This window comes from Anabrus simplex, chromosome 4 (assembly GCF_040414725.1).
Source record: "Anabrus simplex isolate iqAnaSimp1 chromosome 4, ASM4041472v1, whole genome shotgun sequence".
In the NCBI taxonomy this organism is placed as follows: domain Eukaryota; kingdom Metazoa; phylum Arthropoda; class Insecta; order Orthoptera; family Tettigoniidae; genus Anabrus; species Anabrus simplex.
Genome location: NC_090268.1, coordinates 249,050,578 through 249,072,918, shown reverse-complemented (window position 1 = coordinate 249,072,918; position 22,341 = coordinate 249,050,578). Strand labels below are relative to the sequence as shown.

General features: G+C 38.7%; 1 protein-coding gene across 1 annotated transcript in view; it reads right to left on the bottom strand.

Moving 5' to 3' along the window:
• The window catches only part of LOC136872627 (F-box/WD repeat-containing protein 9), a 244,320-nt gene that overhangs the window by 143,453 nt on the left and 78,526 nt on the right, over positions 1-22,341 (bottom strand). The window contains exons 5-6 of the mRNA XM_068227228.1: positions 16,534-16,687; positions 2,231-2,376 (exon numbers count right to left, since the gene is read on the bottom strand). Coding sequence (XP_068083329.1) covers positions 2,231-2,376; positions 16,534-16,687 — 300 coding nt within the window. The remainder of the gene's footprint in view (positions 1-2,230; positions 2,377-16,533; positions 16,688-22,341) is intronic.

Here is a 22,341-nt window from a genome sequence, read left to right as displayed (position 1 = left end):
CGTGCACTGCAAGGCGCTTCGATCACTGTGCCGCCCTCCTTGTATTGCGTCACTGTGTTTTCCACACAAGTCTTAGACACATTTAATGCAGTTCCTATTGATCGGTATGACATTCCGGTTTTGTACGTACCAATAACTTGCCATTTTGTGTCCACACTCACAGAATGCTGACTCATTTTGAACAAAAATGCTAATTGGAAAAGGTTGAGCAAACAGTCAGGCTCCAAACTGCACAAAGGAATGAACACCTGTAGGCAGATGATTACACGCGCAGCTGTATCCCCACCACTGCACCACACGGAAGCCAGCCGGGAAAACTTCATCGTGCTAGCTGCCTCCTTTCAAACGTTGCAGTATTTCAAAGGTGGTATTAGGCCTAAAATTTACGAGAAATGTAATTTTACTAAAATGATGGCAAAATGAGTAATAATTTCTTTAAGGCGTTCAAACAGGGGTCATTTTAAAGCTGTTGTTATCTCCTAGTAACCACATAACAATCAGCATGCATTGTTGGATAGCTTTTATCTTCCTTGGTTCCTTCAAAATCAAGCTTACTTTTTGGTGGCCATAAAAGACAAAAAAATTATAACTCGTAAACTATTTGAGCTGCAGTCCTCAAATGTTCAAACAAATACGATATTAGAGTACTTTACATTATTTGTAGTTAAAATACATCACATGTTTAAAACTATAGGAACAGTCTGTTCGAGTCTGAAATATACAGGTGTCTCTGAACTTTTTGGCATCACTGTATATAACTGGTACTAGTTTCAACCTTGCTTCATTAGGTCATCTTCAGCCATGATCAAATTGGAAACATGTATACATATAACCACAAATAAAAAATTTCAAATTGGTATGTCTTAAGTAAAATCTAAACCTAAAACAGTTATGAAATGTCAGACTACACATTTAAAGTTGAAACTAAAATGGCACATTAAAACTGTTGTGACTGGTGTTCAACTATGTCAATGTCCTTATAACAACCTCTTGAATCAATTTTGGAGTTTATATTCATTGTCTGTATAGTGATCTACAAATTATGCCTTGTTGAATAGTATATATGAGTAACAGATTATATTATATAGCTTGAAGGGGACATTCACAACTTGAATAAGCAGCCTTTCCTTCAGATGTAATGATCTATTGTTTAATTCGGTGTGAAGTGAATGTCCCCATGTTCCTCGTAATTTATGTGCATTTGGCACAGGCATCAACACCAGACTGAAATTCATAACTTATGAGCTAATATTGGTAGTATTCAACCAATTTTGTGTGTCACTACCTCTCCTAGGGGTGCGAGGAGTTGTCTTACCTCTACAGAATTTTCTTCCAGGTAGTAAGTCATCTGGATACTAAGTTTGCCTGAGAATTATGCTTGAACATACACCCATAATCTCTGTAATTTTAGTCATTTCCTATTTCACCCCTTCTTACTCCTCCATTGTGATAGAGGTTGAATCTGGACTTAAACTGCATTCGGAGTGTCACTATTCATCACAGTAATCTCGAGAACTATTGACTCGACAGTATTATAGGTCGTTATAGATTATTTTTATTATCACCCCCTCCCCTCTTCCAGCTCTAGGGATCTTTTATTCCTCCACAGTAATTTTTTTCCAGATAGTAAGACATATGTGTAACAAGTTTGGTTGACAGCTATGCTGGAACATAAGTACATCCATAATGTCAGAAATTTTGGACACACTTTTTCACCCCTTCTAGCTTCCCTCCCGATGGGGGATGAACTTGGCCTTTAATAGCATCCGGAGTGTCATTCATCTCAGCGATCCTGAAAACTGTGGATTCGACACCAATACTGGTAGATTATTGTTATATGTGACTACCTCCCAACCTCCAACCCTAGGGGTGTCTTACTGCCACAGTATTTTGGTTGAGATAGTGACTCACATGTGTACCAAGTTCGGTTGAAATTGATCCACGTATTTCAGAGCTATGTTGGAACGCTCTCTCTCTCTCTCTCTCTCTCTTTGATTTTAAGATTACTCAAAGCTGACTGAACTTAAATAGACCTATTACTGCTCATCTGCAGGTAATTCTGGAGAGAATTAAAAGAAACTAAGTGATCCAGTAGAATGGCTGTCTAGACCAGACAAAACTGTTTGATAATACTTTTTTAAATATATAGATTAACTTTATTTGATACTAGGAATTCATTACCATGCATCTTGCTAAACAAATTAACAAAAAATCAAGATTAAAAACTTACATTCATCAGTAGTACTGCATCTACACAGGCAAAATGGACATCTTTAAGTGTGACACGATGCATTGTTTCACCTATTGTGCTCCATTTCTTATCTTCCTCTTCAATTAATGTACATGCTTTCATCCAACTGAATTCCTCAGATTTTACTGTAACAAAGAAGTGCATGTGGTGAATTTACCATACCTGATGGTGCTATGTGCTTAACACACCTTCAACTGCTTTTAAGTGATGCTGGAGTACATTTGAAATGAGGTTCCTTAACATATCAGTAAATCTGACATAGGTCTCTTGCATTTTCAAACTCTCCTAAAATGTCACCTGATTATGTTAGGATTTGATCTCAATCTTGAGCACAGAAGAGAATCACCTAACAACTATTGGCCAATTAATCACTATAAAGTTATGTAATAATGTATCATATATCTGTACCCTGCAGGCAAAACATTTACTGTTGTTTGTCCAACCCTTGTCCCGTTTTCCTACAGGGTCGGGTATGTGGTGAGGTGAATATGTTGTGGCGGGTTTTTATGACCGGATGCACTTCCTGACGTCAACCTCATGAGAGGAGTTAATGAGATGAAATGAATGATGTGATATATGATAGCAGGGAGAGGGTGAAACCCGGTGTCGGCACATAGCCTACTCCTGTCGAATAGCACCAAGGGACCTGCTCAAGGCTTAACGTCCCCATCCGATGGACGAATCACCATCAACAGCGTCATATGCCCTCACTCCATATGAGCACTACGGAGAGGTTTGGAATTTAATCCAGGCTTTTGGCACGCAATCTAGTGATTAAAAATTGTATACCACCACCTCCCCTACCCTGCCGGCCAACATTCTGATGGTGAAATTTTTTCGACCAACAGGACTCGAACCGGCTAACCTCGCTGTCAGACCGTTTAGACTAACGCCTTAACGATCACGGCCACCAGACGGGTTTAGGCAAAAACACTGTGGGCAAAGCCGAATAAAGGTTTTCTTTACCATTTATATCATATTTCTAATAAAAGTAATATTGCCACGAACCTACTACGCTGTCGTAGCAGGCAGAGAGGTGATACATCGACGTGGCGCATCCCAGGTAGTGGATAACGGGGTCTTCGCTGGATTACTGGCAGACTTGAGCAAAATAAAATAGCTCTCACGGACAAACACACTCCACAATTTCATTAATCATCATTCATTCATTCACCATATTTCATTAATCACCTTTCCAGATCACATCTGGAATTGTGAATCCTAACCACAGTCAGAACATTGATCAATGATCAGACAACCAACCAAACATAGAGAGTCTTCTAATGAAAGAACCCACCGGCTTTGATATACAATATCATAGGCCCAAGAAAAGACACCACTCAGATACGGTGGGGTGTCACTTAGAAGATCGTGGCGAGTCGGAGCACCTGGAAGCCCAACAGACAAAAAGCAGACACAGACTTAAATTCAGTAAACCAGGGAAATTCTCTCTCTTTGCAACGTTACACATTAACTCGGTAATGAAAATTGGAAAGTTGAAACACTTAACAGATGTAATGAATCAACACAGGATTCTAATAACAGCCCTTCAGGAACTTCGGAACACCCACTTGAATCTGGAGGATATCGTGTTTACAAAGGACCTCCAAGAAAAAGAGTAATGAAGAATGTCCCCCAATTTGGAATGGGATTTCCGGGCCATACCAGCATATTAGATTCAGTGGAGGACTTCTCATCAAACTCCCCAAGAATGGCAACCTTAACAATTAAAGTAGAAAACAAAACATATACATTGATTAATGTCCATGCCCCAATAAATGACAAAAATATGAAAAATAAAGAAGAAACTGAAATATTTTGGGAAGAGCTTGACCAACTGATATCAAATATCTCTGATAACCACGTTAAAATAATGCTTGGAGATTTCAATGCAAAAATTTGATAAGAAAGAAAGTATCACACAGTGGTAGGTAAATGCCCAGCTCATAAATTGACAAACAAGAATGTTCAAAGACTAGTTGAACTTTGCATAGACCGTGGGCTTGTTCTTGAAACCACAAGATTTAAGAGAAAACTGCACAAGTTAATGACCTGGAAATGCCCTAATGTTTAAATGGGTGGGTTCCAGACAGACCCTCTAGCAATGGATGAAAAGTACCACAAAGAAATCTATAATGCCAAAGTCCTTCGTGGGGTAGACATCGATTCCGACCACTGTATTTCAAACGAAAAAAATCAAGTTAACCCCAAGAACAAAATACAAACCACCGAAATCCACTAGGAGGAGGAAATATGACCCCAGCTACTTAATAAATAATGCATTGTTGCCATTTCTTAATGGATGCAGTACTTTTGTATCCATCTCTTGGCCCAGGCCAGAGCAAAGTGTACCTTCCACCGAAGTCCCAGTCTCATCCATGGCTGTGACAATATGGAAGCTGCTGGGGTATGGGTGGTGCTGAGTAATGACATTTGGAGCACAACTAGTGTCTGTGTTATGAAAAGTGTTGCTCATAGGATCAGTCGTGCTGCAGTAGCACCTTCTGGTCCAGTGAGGAAAGCAATGGCAAACTACCTCACTCCTCATCTTGCCTAGTATGCCTCATTTGGGCTCTGCCATTGGTTTTTGCAGTTTCCCTATAACTGCATAGCCTTTGGTGGTGCTATTTTTTTTTTTTTTTGCTAGGGGCTTTACGTCGCACCGACACAGATAGGTCTTATGGCGACGATGGGATAGGAAAGACCTAGGAGTTGGAAGGAATCGGTCGTGGTCTTAATTAAGGTACAGCCCCAGCATTTGCCTGGTGTGAAAATGGGAAACCACGGAAAACCATCTTCAGGGCTGCGGATAGTGGGATTCGAACCTACTATCTCCCGGATGCAAGCTCACAGCCGCGTGCCTATACGCGCACGGCCAACTCGCCCGGTGGTGGTGCTATTTGAGGATCAACCAGCCTCTGGGCTGATGACCTAGCAGACATTCAGAGAGATCCAAAACAAATCTAAGCGACAAACTGGAAACAATTATTGATAAACTGAAAAACAATGCCAAAGATATTGCTCCTATTAGAAGGAGAAAGAAACGCCTGGTGGAATGAGGAAAGTGATATGGCAATACAGAAAAGGCACAAAGCATGGCTAAATGACCAACAAAAGAAAACCAAAAAATCTCAAGAAGAACTAACCATTGCTAGAAGACAAGCGGCCAAAGAAATTAGAAGAATCAAAAGAGACCATCAAAAAGAAAACCTAAACATCATAGATGAGTCATTCAAACAACATAAGACAAGGGACTATTACAAGACATTTAGACAATATCAATCAAAGTATACTCCACCCACACTCATGATGAAAAATAAACAAGGGAAACTAGCACACAATAATCTAGAGATATATCACATTTATTTACAATTTTGATATATCAAATATAAAATCTTGTCTAGAATTACCCTAACAAGAATTCAGGAACAACTCGATCAAGAACTTGGAGAATATCAGGAAGAATTTCGACCTAGAAGAAGTTGTCCAGATCAAATCTTAAGTGGATCATGAAACATCAAAGAGTGAGAAACAAAACGTTACTCATCATTTTTTTGTTGACTTCAAGAAAGTGTATGACAGTATCCATCATGAGTCATTACTTACAATCCTCAAGGAATTTGGATTACACCAAAAACTTAACCTTATTGGAATTACCGTTAAGAACACTAAATCAAAAGTTAAATTCAGAGGGGAGTTGTCTGAATTATTTGAAATCTGGACTGGACTATGACAGGGTGACGGTCTCATCATTACTATTTAACTGCACACTGGAGAAAATCATGCAAGAGTGGACTAAGAAATGCCAACCAAACATCAAGATTGGCAAAAAATCAAATTGCCTGGCATTTGCAGATGACCTTGCACTGCTCGCAAATAGTGTGGAAGAGGCTAAACACCAAATTGAAGAACTCAAAAAAATAGCAGCAAAAGTCAAACAAATCTCATCTGAAAAGAATGATATGATGCCATCCTTCAAGGTTGAAACACCAACTATCACACCGAACAATAACAAACAAATTAAGATTGTAAAGAAATTGAAGTATCTTAGGGAGATTATTACTTGGAACTTAACGAGAAAGTATCAGTAGAAAACAGAACAACTAAATTGAAACAAGCACAACGAATCACTCGGTCAACATACAAGAAGAAATCTCTCTTGATAAATGCAAAATTCAAACACTACAACTCTGTTATTAAACCTGAAGCAACCTATGCTAGTGACACACTATTAAATTTGAATACCAAATCAACAACAGATAAAGTACAGAAGACAGGAAGAATCTTTAGAACAATCATAAACAAAAACACACCAAGTAGACAGACAATGGCGATTATTACCTAATGAAGTTGTATACCAGGAAAATGAGTCAATAACAGACAATGCGGAAAAGGCGGGTTTCATTTTTCTGCCACAAATCAAGACTACCAGAAACCAGGGTACTGAAACATCTTTTCAATTACTTTTGGAAAAGTAAAACCAAGAATAATTGGTTCAAAGAAGTCCAAGATGATTTAGATGAGTTAGGCTTGACAATGCAGCAAATTGAAGACCGAGAAGAGAAGAAGATCCTGAGAAACAGAGACTTGAGACTTAAACAAGAAACTTTTACACCCAAGCAGTACACGAACTAAGAAAGGGCAGCCAGGTCAGAAAAAATGAAGAGGTTCTGGGAGCAGAAGAAACATAAGCCAAATTTGTAGCTAATACTCTTAAGACTTAAATGTATATGGATTAATTAAAGTGCTCCAATGTAGGTGTAAAATAATTTTTTTTAAAGTAATATTGGATTTACACCCCACTATCTACTTTTATGGTTTTTGAAAATGCTGAGGCAATGGAATTTTGTCCTGCAAGAGTTCCTTCAAGTGCCAGTAAATCTACCAGCTCGAGGCTGGTATACCTGTGCACCTTCAAATACAACCAGACTGAGCCAGGATCAAACCTGCCAACTACCGAGCTCGATAGCTGCAGTCGCTTAAGTGCGGCCAGTATCCAGTATTCGGGAAATAGTGGGTTTGAACCCCACTGTCGGCAGCCCTGAAGATGGTTTTCCGTGGTTTCCCATTTTCACACCAGGCAAAATGCTGGGGCAGTACCTTAATTAAGGCCAAGGCTGCTTCCTTCCCACTCCTAGGCCTTTCCTTTCCCATCATCGCCATAAAACCTATCTGTGTCGGTGTGACATAAAGCAACTAGTAAAAAAAAATAATAACCTGCCAACTTGAGCTCAAAAGGATAACACTCCACCATACCAGCTACTAAGATCAGTATGATGAAGTCCTATTGCAATTACTTTAGGTTAAAATCAAGAGTACTGATTGGTGTACAAGTGCCAGTCTGAAAAATGAACAAATTGTTATATTAAAATAATTGGCAAAATCTGTTCACATCTCGTTTAAATGGAAATATCTAAGTAATGGAGCTAGAGTAGCGTATGTAAGCTTAAAAAGAAAAGGGTGGTGTGCAATATCAAATGAGCCATAATTTACACGATGTACCAAGGGTAAAACATTTCGCTTCTCATTTCGGAACAACAGCGCTAGACAGCCAGTCTGCCCAACATGTTTGTGTTGTGTACTCTCACAGTGCAGGCCACAATTTTCTGTTATAAAGCTGTAAAATGTCAGTTTCTCAAGGTTATTTTTGATTTCATCAGAGAAGTTTGTGAGTACTACAATGCTGTAAAGCAGTGAAATAACTGTAAAAGTCCATTCAGAGCTGAACACTGAGTGAAATGTCTCATCTCTAATTCCATTTATAAGCAACTACCTTCTACAACCTGAACTCGACAGCAATTATGCTCCTTCTGTAAAAAATAAAAGGTCTTCATTATGACATGTCTATGTTTGTTCCAGGGACTCAAATGTGGAATCGATCGATTGTCCACACTTCAAGACCATGGCAATAGCGTTGCTTGTCTAATTCTTTACACCACCCTCATATGCAAATGCAACTGTTCTATCATTTTATTGTTTCCCAATTTCAATAGGAACCATCAACACATACTCTACCACAGTTACACATGTATGTTACATTACTATTCCAACATGTATTTCACAGTTCTCCAATTGAACTTCTGAATTCTCTCTCTTTTTCCTTCTTTTTTTTTTTTTTTTTACAATTGACTTCACGTTGCACCGACACAGATAGGTCTTATGGTGAAGATGGGAAAGGAAAGGCCTAGGAGTAGGAAGGAAGCGGCCATGGCCTTGATTAAGGTACTGCCCCAGCATTTGACTGGTGTGAAAATGGGAAACCACTGAAAAACATCTTCAGAACCGCCGACAGTGGGGTTCGAACCCACTATCTCCTGGATGCAAGCTCACAGCCGACTCGCCTGGTACTTCTGAATTCAAAAACATCCCAACTCCACATTTTTGCAAAATTTACTTTAATGCATTTATTGAAACCATAACTTGGGACACATGTTTGTATGTGTAGATAACGTTCCAACTCCAAGTGGAAAGTAAAAATACTATCATATTTGATTTAGGGTATATTTCAAGAAGGTCACAATGGAAGGAGTTGGGTCAGTTTTGAAATAACTATCGAGTTCCAAATGAGATGCCTCTAGCATTCAACTGCATTGAGTGTGACAAAATGGAGTTTATGAGTAAATGAGGAAGAGTGTACTGAAGTTCACGGTGAAAAAAAAAAAAAAAAAAAAAAAAAAAAAAAAAAAAAAAAAAAAAAAAAAAAAAAAAGGAGAAGAAATGAAAGCAATTGCAACAACAATATTCAAAAGAAAGTATGAACAGGCAAAGAAAGCCTTTATAAATAATAGTGCAGAGAAAATGCTGAGAGAAACATAGGTTCACAATTATTGTAGGCAAGCTGTGTGCAAATGCCCGTAATTCGAAGTAATAGTCAAGAATAATTACATAGTTTTATCAACTGAGTAATGAAGATGACGTTTACTATTTTATTTTATTTTACACACACTGGCAAAAAAAGTGAAATACGACGTATTTCAGAAAAAATGTAATGTTAGTCCATTTGAAATCGTGTATAAAATAAATGTTATGACTACGGCCCGGATTTATATGCACTAAAAACTGCAAAATAATGCATGCACATATGCACTAAAAATGTTGAAAATATGCACGAAAATAAAACAAAATACACTTACCAAATGCATTATTTAATTTTAACTCAGTGTTAAATTGACAAACATGTTTCATTCCTTGAAAAATGATGCAAGGCAGTAGATTATCAACAATTTTCAATGTTTTTAGGGGTCAATGATTTTCTGTTGTCGGACATAATTTATACGCTGAAAATGATCGTTCTACATCGACGGACGTAACTGGGCAATACTTGTACACTGGCAATGACTGCCTGATTTCACTTATGTAGTTGCTTATGAATAGAATCTTCTTCAGTCCTGGGTTTGAGTCCAACACAGCAATAAGTTTCCTTTTTTAATTTTTTCTCCAGTGTCAGACACCATGTAATAGAACTGATGGTGTTTTGAATTAACTGGAAGGATTTGTGTAGGAGTGCACCACAAGTTTTGAGGCCCTTAACCCGCCATCGGTATCGTTGTTAGGTAGCCCCTAACAAAAACATTCCTTATTAAGAAAAGTTTTTTGGTTTAAGACTCAAACTTTTCAAACTCCAGGTATTCTCAAATGAGTTTATGAGTCACATGTTTTCCTTCGTTACGCGATGATTCACGCACACGTGTCACGTGGAGGAGTGGGGGACGTGCGTTCTGTCTGGAGTGTTAGTCCGCGCCTCGCTACGATACCGGTCGCGTCACAGGCAGTGTTAGGAGCATTCTAGACTCGATACCTTTGGCGTCACAGTTTTTGCGCATTCCGTGCTGGTGTAATGTTTTAGTAAACAGTATCACAGTGAAATTATAATGGCTAACAGGCCTAGTGAATCTCTTATTTTGAGCTGGATTGAAGAATCTTGCCCTGGAAATCGTAAAGCCACATCTGTTGAAGACGTGCTTTAGTCGATGTTCTGTCAATTGGTCTCAGAAATTCCATCAAAAATATCTTTGGTCAAGAACTTCCCGTCAGAAATGCGACACCAGCAGCCCCAGGTAAGTTCTCACTTCTACAATTTTACAAGTATCTAATTGAACACTTTGTAAAACGTCTTTTTATAATTATTACCAAAAAAAGCTATGGTGTTTACTGTATATATTTTCAGACGTTCCCGGGCGGAAACCAAGATGCGCCTACTCCCAGTTCGAAAAAACCGATTTACGTCAGCTCGCTGTGATGCGTGCAAACGCTCAACGTGCAAAGAGCACACTGGACTAACAAAAGTAGTATGCAGTGAATGTTTTTCGCAAGAAGTTGAAAGAAATGAGTGAACAGGACAATGATACAAAATAATGAGGTTTACAAATCATGTTAACATTTGTTTTGTACTGTAATATGTATTTGTAATGCCAAGGATTTTTATTACTTTTCATAATATTAAGTAATAGTTATGTAAATTTATATAAATAGTTAACATAAAACCAGTCTGTTAAAACAAAATTATAATTACCTTCTAAAAGAACGAAGACAGTGTATGAGTCGAAATTGTAGTAGCAAGTACTTAGGTAATAAACAATTGTGGATATATACAAATATGTAAGTATATATACTAAATAACCAAATACTAGTATAATTTATTCAAACTGCCGAGAAGAGCTCGTATATGAACTAAAATCATATACCAAGCCGATGTTAGGGAGCCCCTATACACGCTACCTCTCGCGTAAGCGCGGACAACGATACCGATGGCGGGTTAAACGCTTCGAAATTGACAAATAATGCACATGAATGAAACCGGTATCTTTATATATATTTTCAGATTTAAAAGCGCACTTTGCTTCACGAACACACACAGTATGACTATCATGAAGACTTGTAACTACATCTTTCACTTGATTAAAGTTCTCCTGGGAAAACGATACTGCGGATAACCAAGTACCCCTTCTTGTGAGTACAGGCTCCGGCGGAAGAGAAACCTGAGACAGATGACTGTTGAACAACTGTACACGAGCCAGTGCTCTTAGGAACAGTTGTTTCGCACCTGAAATTACTTTGTTGACAGATAGAAAGAGGGTACATATTTCTTCTGCAATACGATGCAATCCATGCGCCAAACATGTGACATGGAAGAGATTTGGAAAAGAAAAAAAAACTCCTAGACTGACCAGCTTTCAACATATACCCTACGAAGGTGCGTCTGTGACTAAAACGTGCACTTTGTAACAATCACTCTCCAATTCACTAGGCCACAGAAGTCTCAGGGAATTGTTAAAAAATCTTGCAACTGTAGCGTGGTTGGTTTTTTCTAACACTTTACACAAAAGTAAATGAGGTTTGCGGGGTTCTTCCAAACATAATTTACCCACTGTGAAGTTCGCAATGTATCGAACACATGAATTGGGTGTTTCATCTACCGATATCCGAACACAGTTCCCACCTATATCAGATCGTATCGAATCAACAACAGAAGCATGCAGTGAAAGTAAAAAATAGTTCTTCCCTAAGGTTAGGTTCGCCTGGTATGCTTTGATTAGCACAATACTTTTCAAGAAACGAGTGCAGATGTAGATTATTCAATTTATGTAGCGGAATGTTGATGCATGCAAAAACTTTACAAATATCAGCAGAAAATGTACTAACTTCACACCGTGTTTTCACGTCAGTTAAAAGCAGCTGTTGCGTATTCTTACTCTGTTCTTTTAATCTGAGATGTGAAGTTGTTTTTGAATACTGTTCAATTTGACATTTTTTATTGCATTTTACCGTCTTGTCGCACATTTCACAGTACACTACATCACTGTCACTTGTATTGTCACTATTGCTTGAAGTCCACTGTTTAATTAAAAAAGACCTAGAGCTCTTATCTGTAGGCATTTTTACAGTTTAATCTGGTGAAACACTGCAATAGACAAACAGAAAGTTAACAGATGAACACACTTGTTTAAGCAAACCTTGGGAGGCTACTCTAAGGAGAAACAAATGTCAGAAAGAAGTACCTGTTGTGAAATGGGTCATTATCCATCTACCTGCTGGTATTACGAATCTGAAAGCCCTTTCTTTGATCGGGGAAGGCTTCTCATGTTGCCAAGGGATGTACAACATACAGAGTTCATTAGATATTTCATTTCATTCAGAAATCTTAATCGATAAAAGAGAAGAATGTGTCTGTATATGCACTAACATTCAAAATATGCATTTGCATATGCATTTCAAAAATATCCGGACCCTAGTTATGACATTACAGCAATATGGCAATGTATCGTAAGTTAATTAGCCTATTTGAGAAGTTTCAGCGCAATAACTGATTAACATTATTCAACGTGACAAACACACCAATATTGCCATTTCCTGCTTTTGACAAGAATAAACACAAACAGCTGTCTTAAGGTTTATTGCTGTGAATTCTCAAGCCGTTTATTTTTGTGGACATTACGGCTTGTCTACAACAGTTTGTCTTGCTTCTAAGTCAGGTCATAAGGGCTCTTTCACCTGAAAACGCAGCAACGGTCATAGCATTAGTGGAGGATGGGCGCAGTATACACTATATAGCAGATGTTACAGGCACATCTTGTTCTAACGTGTACAGAACTGTTGAAAGTTACAGAGAGGACAATATCTACACCAGGAGGCCCGATTATGGTCGTAGGAGAAGCACTTCTGAGCGCGAGGGTTTTCTAGACCGGGACCGCTATCTCACCGTCAGATAGCTCCTCTATTCTAATCACGTAGGCTGAGTGAACCTCGAACCAGCCCCCAGGTCCAGGTAAAAATCCCTGACCTGGCCGAGAATCGAACCCGGGGTCTCCGGGTAAGAGGCAAGCACGCTACCCCTACACCACGGGGCCGGCCATCATTTAAATTCAGGGGTGTACAAATCGAACTGTCACCAATGTGAAAAATCTTGCATGGAACAGACTGGACGTAATTTTAAAATAAGATATCTTAAACACGTTAATCCCAAGAGGGACAAAACTTTTTCCTCTATGGACAACCAAAATCAACGCAAGTCATCAATTCACTACAATAGAGCAAGATCGGACTATCTTATGTAAAACAAATAAAGGCAGTCTACTAAACGCACTAGAAAGCATACAGATTTATTTAGATTAACAGGGTAACTAGGACAATAACCTTAATGTTAAGGCCGCGTTCACACTAAGGCAATATAAGATAAGCGATATATTGTAAGCAATATACGATACGTGACACGCACAGACAGATACTTGAAATCTAAAGGGAGGCGACAAAAAAGGTTCACAGCTGCGCGATTGCACAACATATCGCAAGCGACATATCTCCCGAAGTGCAGCTTGTTAGTCTCTTCAGCGATTAGCATCGTACGATATTTCGAGCTGTGAACATGATGGGAAGAAGAGAAGACAATTCTGTAATACCTTTCATTAATTTAGTGGAACTGATTGGTACAATTTGTAAAAAGATATGTAAAAATTATCAAAGTAAAACTGCTAAATTTTATTAATAATGTTTTTTATATTCATATCTACTTACCTTACAGTAATCAGAAGTTTTTTATCTGAAGAAATGGCCTTCCTGAAGGGTGTATCTTTTATTTCAAGGGTTCGTGACACTAGGCTTTTCAGAAAATGAAAATTTTCAGGATTCATTCGATAAAACTCTCTGAATTTTGATTCATGTTGAGACAGCTTTTGAGAAACAACAGCCGAGCTATGGTGCAGGTTGGTAAGATTGTAGGGATGTACCCAGTATTTCTGTTTTCTCATCCTACGCCTGAACCAATAAGCCACTGGAACGTTTGAACTCATATTTGTAACTGATGTAGTGAGAATTGTGTTCCCACCAATTTTTTATTGCCCAGATCGTGCCGATTTATCGCCCAGTGTCATGAACCTTCCTAGCAATTTATCTTCGCAATATATTCCTTACTATATATCACTTATCTTATATCGCCTTAGTGTGAACGGCGCCTAATGGGAAGAACCCCTTATACGAAGGAATACTTGCACATCTCGAAGCATTAGGTATAAAAAATAATACCTCCGTTCTCCCCGAATATCTATTCCCCCTACCCCCTTTTCTGCAGCCCTTGGAAACCGTGACCGTAAGCGCCACTCCTTCCACTTCACAGCCTTGCCTTCCCCAGTTGAGGAGCAAGCTTCAGAGCGAATACATCGTTATTTCACTAGACGGAAAGCCACAACAGCTGCTGCTAGACCCCTCCAAGGACACAGTAGGTTGACGACATATCAAGGTGAGACACCATCTATTTAAATACTAGGTTCCCTTTAAAGGGTTTTAATATACAATACAAAACAATCCCCCTTTTTTTTTTTTTTGTTTCAATAACATAACAGCAATAAGACAGCACTCAGCTTCAGAGGTTCCCTTAAACCCTTGAAGGTCACGGCGCAATATATTGCGTGTAGCAGTAAGTGCCGCTGTGGTTACGGCGCAATATATTGCGTGTCGGAATTACAAGTGATATCTTCGTAACGGTATGTTTTTGGACAACAATTGAAAAATGGATAGCTCCTGACGTCTGTTGGCTATTTTCTGAAGTTGTTAGGTTACTGTTATCACCACGGGGAGCATTGGAAATGAGATGTTTTTAAGCGGATGTCTTCAGCTTTAGAGAGTCAATTGCAAACAGCTGAAAATGGCTGCGCAGTCGAACTGACTTGCTTACAAGTGACGATACAGTTCGTGAAATTCTTATGAATGATGAAAGTGATTGTTGAGTATTTGAAGACAGTGATGAAGACGATGTAGGAGGTATATCTGGAAATAATTGAAGTGGTGAAGACTTAAATGAAAGCGAGGATGAGGTCGTACAGCCGTCACGTCCGAAACGAACGAAGGTACATAAAGCACCTAGTAATCACAGAGTTTGGGAAAACGAGACTATAAGTAACCAATTCACACCAACCGCTTTTAACTTGGATGACAGTAATTCAGGAATTGAAATGAAATGGCATATGGCTTTTAGTGCCAGCAGTGTCCAAGGACAAGTTTGGCTCGCCAGGTGCAGGTCTTTTGAATTGACTCCCGTAGGCGACCTGCGCGTCGTGATGAGGATGCAATGATGATGAAGATGACACATACACCCAGCCCCGTGCCAGTGAAATTAACCAATAACATTCCCGACCCTGCCTGGAATCGAACCTGGGATCCCTGTGACCGAAGGCCAGCATGCTAACCATTTAGCCATGGAGCCGGACATTCGGAAATTCAGGATGTTTCACTGATGAAACAATCCTCAGAAATTGACATTTTGTAAGGAGTGCAACAAAACTCTTTGCCCTGTACCTTGTTTTCAGGATTATCATACAAAATAAATTTACTAAAAATGATGTTTGATGTCTTGTTAACACACAGTGTTAAATTCATTAGTTTCCTTAAAATATAATGCCTCTTGAGGGTTGTTTTACAACCATGTGCAAAAACCTAAATTCTGGGGTGTGCAGTAGGCTAAGAAACCTGACTCTCAAAGGGTTAATAAACAAAACTTCCACAGGCCCAGTTACACCAAGTTAAATAAAACGACAACACTCACTTTGGAAAATAAGAGCAGCTGAAGAGAGTAGTCTTTTCTATTAAGATGTAACATCAACACAAAAATGTCCTTTTCAAAAACTTTTTTTAAATGAACTAAGAAAAACACAAAAACACACTTCACATATGAACAAAAAAAAGCAATATACAAAAAAAAAAAAAAAAATCCATCTATTTAAGTGAATAGGAAATTGTTTTAAATTAAGTCAGGATATACACCTTCTCACTTTGCTGCCCTATTCAACCCAACCCACCTATTTGATTTATTTTTATATTTTTAGTTTTATTTTAAGCATAACAAAGGCACTACAGTATTTTAAGACTTTTTTTGAAAAGATAATTCTATGTAATTTCACCTAAGCAAAGTTAAGTAGGAAAGGAATGAAACATATTCTAATCATTTGCTTAAAGCAAATGTAGGGGTAGTATCAAACAAGTGGAAGTTTACTTTTATTGATTTAATGAGAACTAGGATGTGTGAGATACTCAAAGAATATCAATTTTTCAAACACATTGAAAACTCTTTACACTTAAATGTTCCTCTTCTAAAGTGGGCATGTTTAAAAATTACAGCTGAAATTTTTGTTCTGCCTACTCCAATAAGCTTTGCATAAACTAGTATTTTGAATATGTAGATTGGTAATCATTAAAATAGTGAAGGGAAAAAACACAGTTTTGCTCTCAAAATTCACTGTAGTAAAAAGTTACTTTTCTGAAAAATCAACATTCGGTATAAATACTGTAACTACCTGGTAATGGTGGGTACGCATTATTCCAACGTCTTCCAACACGAGATTTCCACACAAACTCGTCTGATAATATAACATGGAAATGTTTGCAAACAAATCTCATTGAACATGCAATAAATCTGGCATCAAGAAAGGAACAGATGTGAAGGAACACCTGAAATAAAATAAAATTTTAAAAAACATTAACATTGCTCAGAATAAGAAAAACTATCAAAATATTTCAAGTATAGTAAGTTTTCATACACAAAGCAGACAAGAGGATTTGGCTTCCCATTTAAGAATTGTATCCCTTTAAACCTTTGCCATTCCCTGTTTAAGAGGGGCTGCCCAGCTGGAATTACTGTATTTTCTGACAGGGAAATTTAACTCCCTACAGACATGACAACATAAATGCCACCCTTTAAAGAAACTAACATAAAATTCAAATGAACAAAGATATAAATGTCATTTCATTTGCATTTTCTTTCTAAATTATCACAGCATTAATATCCAGCCAGGTAGTGTGAACAGTGCCACATTTTTCTCCTTTTGATTTTCTTTGATATGGCATGAATATTTATCTGCTTTGCTATAAGTTCATAAATTCCCATCCCACACATAGTTTTTAAACATCTTTATCTGAACTCCTCGAAGGTAAATCGTGATTTGGAACAGCACTGTTTTCCCATATTTCTAGTTCATCAACATAGGCAAAGCAGCAGCAGAAGATGATTTCCAGTTCATCAAAACTATTATCGTGACTCCAGATATCACTAATAGACTTTTCTGCATGATTTTTTTTTTTAATGCTATCTTACAAATTGATACCTATATCCTTGTTCACAATTTTCTTACATCAAGTCTTGTAGAATGAGTGCTTGTATATGTTCTTCAATGCGTGTGTGTTTTAATTGTTTTGTTATGTTTTTGAGTGTTCAGTAGACTTTATATTTTTGTTTTCAAGGCTGAAGAAGGCCCAATGGGGCCAAAACTTGTACCTGTTATGTGAATTTACTGAAAGTTTCCTGTAAGACACATTGTATTGTATTGTATTGAGCAAGGTGGAATAATTACCAGTATATATTTTTCTTTACTGTACAGCCAATACAGAACAACCCAAATATTACATTCTTAAATTGTCATAAAACCTTAGCGCTCTGGAGCGTTAGCAACGGCAAAGCGCTAAGTTTCTCAATGATTTGAAGATGGTATCCCAGTTGAAGGACTGAACAGGACACAGTTCTTCAATTTTGCACAGTTTTTGTTTGTATACTGGCCACCTTACTGGAGGGCACCATCAAAGGCTCCAATGCAAAAGACAGACCCAGACTGGATTACAATAAGCAGATTATGCAGATTATCAGCGACCTGGGCTGCCCTCATACTTGGAACTGAAGAGGCTGACCAAGGAATGATGGTGGTGAATTTTTTTTTTGCTTTACGTCACACTGACACAGATAGGTCTTATGGCGACGATGGGACAGGGAAGGGCTAGGAGTGGGAAGGAAGTGACCGTGGCCTTAATTAAGGTACAGCCCCAGCATTTGCCTGGTGTGAAAATGGGAAACCACGGAAAACCATTTTCAGGGCAGCCGACAGTGGGATTCGAACCTACTATCTTCCGAATACTGGATACTGGCCGCACTTTAGCGACTGCAGCTATCGAGCTCTGTGATTTTTGTTTTATGTGGAAGTACAACTAGGTAATCATCCTCTCTGAACAAATTAGGTAGAAAAGAAATTTAACAAGACAAAATTATTTATTCAACAAAGGAATTTCAAAATGAAATACAAAATAAAACTTTTTTTTTTTTGTATTAAGCTGAAAAGTCACAAATGAATCAAAAGGGAATGCAAGTTCCCCAAATAATAGAACAATTGAGATTTACATACCCTTGTTTAATCCAATGTCACACATAAAGCGAATGAGGAGATCAGCAGTAGTTGAGCCATCAGCTAGTATGAGTTCAAGTGTCTCCTGCAGGCTGAGGATCCGTCTCACGCCAGAGAAATTGGCGCGCTCCGTGCAGATATGGGCCACAGTGAAGTCGGCACCAAAAGAACACACCTGGGGATCTTTCCTCTTTGGAAAGTAAGAGTGTGCAGATCTTCCATGACCTATTCTCAGCCTACATGAAACCGGTCTTTCTCTGTAAAGGCCAGAAAGAGGATGCCACATGGTAGTTGTCCTCTTAACACATTGCTGTCCGACCCATCTGACGTATAACTGGCCCCTGTGGCCGGAAGGTTTTGGCAGAGACATGGAGTTATTGCAGGGTATCATAATTTAATAATTTTAGATTCATTCACAGTTATATCTGTCCACTTTAAAGTTTTTGGTGAGATTTTATATTTCGGTTCATTCTGGTATTGATATCTGTTTGACTCCTCCACCATAAGATGTACAATATTATAGGTTAGGATCCACCTTTCAATACTCCGTAATAAGATGGAAAAAAGTAGTTACAACCTGTTTAATGGGACCGGTTTCAACACATTTTAAGTGTCATCATCAGCCAATTTGCGAAGATCTTAAAACAACTAGCACATTGAATACAGGCAAAAAATTAACATTGTATCATAACGTAGCAATTCAGTAAATGTTCCACCATATACGCCTACAAATCATTACAAATGAACAACTTGACATCACAACCTATATTGTCAGGTTCACTCGGCGAAATTTTAACGCCAGGTGTCCACGAGAAAGACTCCAAAAACAGTATAATATCCTGTTAGGCCACTCACTGCCAGAAATAGGGAGAATATTATCAACAGTACTTACATCTAGACCATTTTTGCTATCTGAAGCATCAGGTCATTGCTCACATGGTGCAATAAACGTGTCATTCAACGCATCACTTCCACATAAATGCATGACACTAGCACTAGAATTATCATTAGACAATTCATCTTCACTCTCCTCACAATCACGGGAAATATATGACAAATTATCAGCGTGTAATTCATGTATAATATCACCAGGAGTCAGTCCACTGTTTTTGTTTACCGAGGCTGCCATTTTTGCTAGCATTGATGGATACACGGAAGATATTCGAAGGCAAAAACAAATGCAACTGACGCACTAAAATGGGCAAAACCAGTACTAAAAGAAGCGTAGTTTTTCTACCATTTAGGCACATCAACGATAATCTCCAAATAGTTCCTCAATAACCGTTAGATGGCAGCAGAAGACAGACTTGCACAAACACGTATTTATACGTGACCGGCTGCAGAGCACCGTGCTTGGAAACACATATTGATATGTGAGCGGACAGCATTGTGTTAATCACTCTCAGCTTATTGAGAGTTTGAATAGCTAGCCACTCTAATTCCCAGGACACCAAGATGGTTTGACGTACCTGAGAATAAATATCCCAAGCAGGTACATTCACAGGTCTAGGAGGTAAAAGTACTACTTCCTTTGCAGCTTCACCCGAAAGTTCATTTTGTGCAATCCCAACGTGGCTTGGAAGCCACGCGAAAAAGATTCTGGTGCCAACATCACATAAGCTGGCTAGGAGGTAATAAATCTGCTGTACCAGTAGCTACTGCAGGAAACAGGTGTGAATAGACTGCAGAGAACTTACTGAGTCTGTACACATGAGAAAGAGGTCTCTTTTGTCACCCAGTGCAAACTGCAGAACTTCTAAGATAGTGAAAAGCTCTGCAGTATACACACTAAGGACACTAGGAAGCGTGATCTTCATGCTAACATTATCAGTGATGCAAGAGCAACCCAGATTTTCTCTGATTTTAGAACCATTCATGAAGACAGGTCTTGCAGCCGGATACTGGTGAACAAAGTTGCGGAAATACCTCCAATGAACGGAAGCATCAGCGTCCACCTTGGGTCCACGGAATAGATCTAGCCATATATCCAGTCGTGAAACTTACGACGGATGTACTGAGCTAGAAGTACGTTCAAGACAATCACTGATAGCCAAATCTAACTCGCAACACAAACTATCAATTCGAAAACCAACTGGCCATGTGGGATTCGGCCAGTCTCTGATGGTATTGGGTGCTAAAGATGCACCGATAGCTTGGATGTAGCGGTATTTCACAAATTTTGGCAGCGTACATGAGGAATAACTGCTGCCTCCTTGTTCGTAAAGGAGGAACTCCTGCTTCAGCAACTCCACCATGGTGAACACTGTCTTAAAGTTCAGCATAGATGTTGATGCTAAATTAAGTCGCACTACCATGGTCTATTTGGAAATAGAGCGTTACAGTGTAAAACCGTAAAGTACTGCACAGTCAGCCCCTCACGAGGTGCCAATGAAAAATTTAAGCATGTAAAGTCTCTTCAGCCAGGCAACCTTCAGCTGACGGATGCGAGGTTCCCACATTATTTTCCTCAGTGTTTCCAGTTTGGGGTGCATAAACTTGGATTAAATCTTCCACTCCTTCCGTCCTCAGTCATACTCTGATTATTCTATCACTAACGTAGTCTCAGTATCCACATTTACTTCCAGAATTTTGTTAACAATCCTTCCTACCCCATTCTTTGCCTCACCTCCTCCAATCCAGTATAGGGTGTACCCTCTACTCATTCTCTTCACTCCCTTTCGCCTCCACTTGACCTCACTCAGTCCCATCATTGCAACATTCTCCCTGTTCATAAAATCAATCAACTCCTGTCAGGGTCGCAACATTTATTATTCCCACCTTCATAATATTAAATGCTGGTTGCCCACTTGTCACAACTTCCGCAGAACAAGAACTGTGCATTGCTTTTAGCAGAGTTCGTCCTAATCTTTTCTAAGGCTGATAATTTCCACTATTTAAAAATATTGTTATAAATTTTAAATAATTTTTTGTCAATAACTCAATACACTGCTGTAGTGACTAAGGTCCTTTCTACAATCACTGAAAATTCATTAAATATCTTGCTTGCATCATCTTCACTGTTTTCAACTTCCATGTGTGCACATTTCGCTCAATGATTTTTCTTAATGATAGCTTTACCATCTACTTCATAACCAGAAATTTTTGCATTTGGCCTCACATATTTTCTTGATTGCTTTATAACTTCATCAAATGAAAGCCAGACAATATCACATTTTCTACCAGTCATGTTGAACTGAACTTCATAAAGTATTCCAGCAATTTGTTTCACAGCCTGCCCCAGTATTTGGATGGGAAATCACCCTTGGAATGGGAATTCACATTCAGAAGGGAATCGCCCATTCAGAAGTCCTTTCCCTTTGAACGGGATTTCCCATTTACAAGGGGATTTTCCAGGGTATAGTACACTAGGTTAAAATTAATGATTTCATTGGAATAATTTTACATTTTACATTAACATAAGTAAAGTACTGGCGGTAATTATAATTACACGTCATTAAAAAATCAAGATGGTTTATTAAAAAGAAGACACTGTTTAACAGCCACTCCACTCCTGTACACAGCCGAATTTAAATACAGATCTTTGAAGTCTCGTGTAGTACTTCAGGAAGTGGTGCTTAACATCAAACACCAGTAAAACAGAAACCAGGTATTTCCACCTAGAAAATAGACAATACTGTATGCTTGATGTCACATTTGACGGTGTTCTTCTACCCTACAACACCAATAATAATAATGTTATTTTACGTCCCACTAACTACTTTCTAAGGTCTTCGGAGACGCCGAGGTGCCGGAATTTAGTCCCGCAGGAGTTCTTTTACGTGCCAGTAAATCTACCGACACGGGGCTGTCGTATTTGAGCACCTTCAAATACCACCGGACTGAGCCAGGATCGAACCTGCCAAGTTGGGGTTAGAAGGCCAGCGCCTTAACCGTCTGAGCCACTCAGCCCGGCCCCTACAACACCAATCCAAGGTA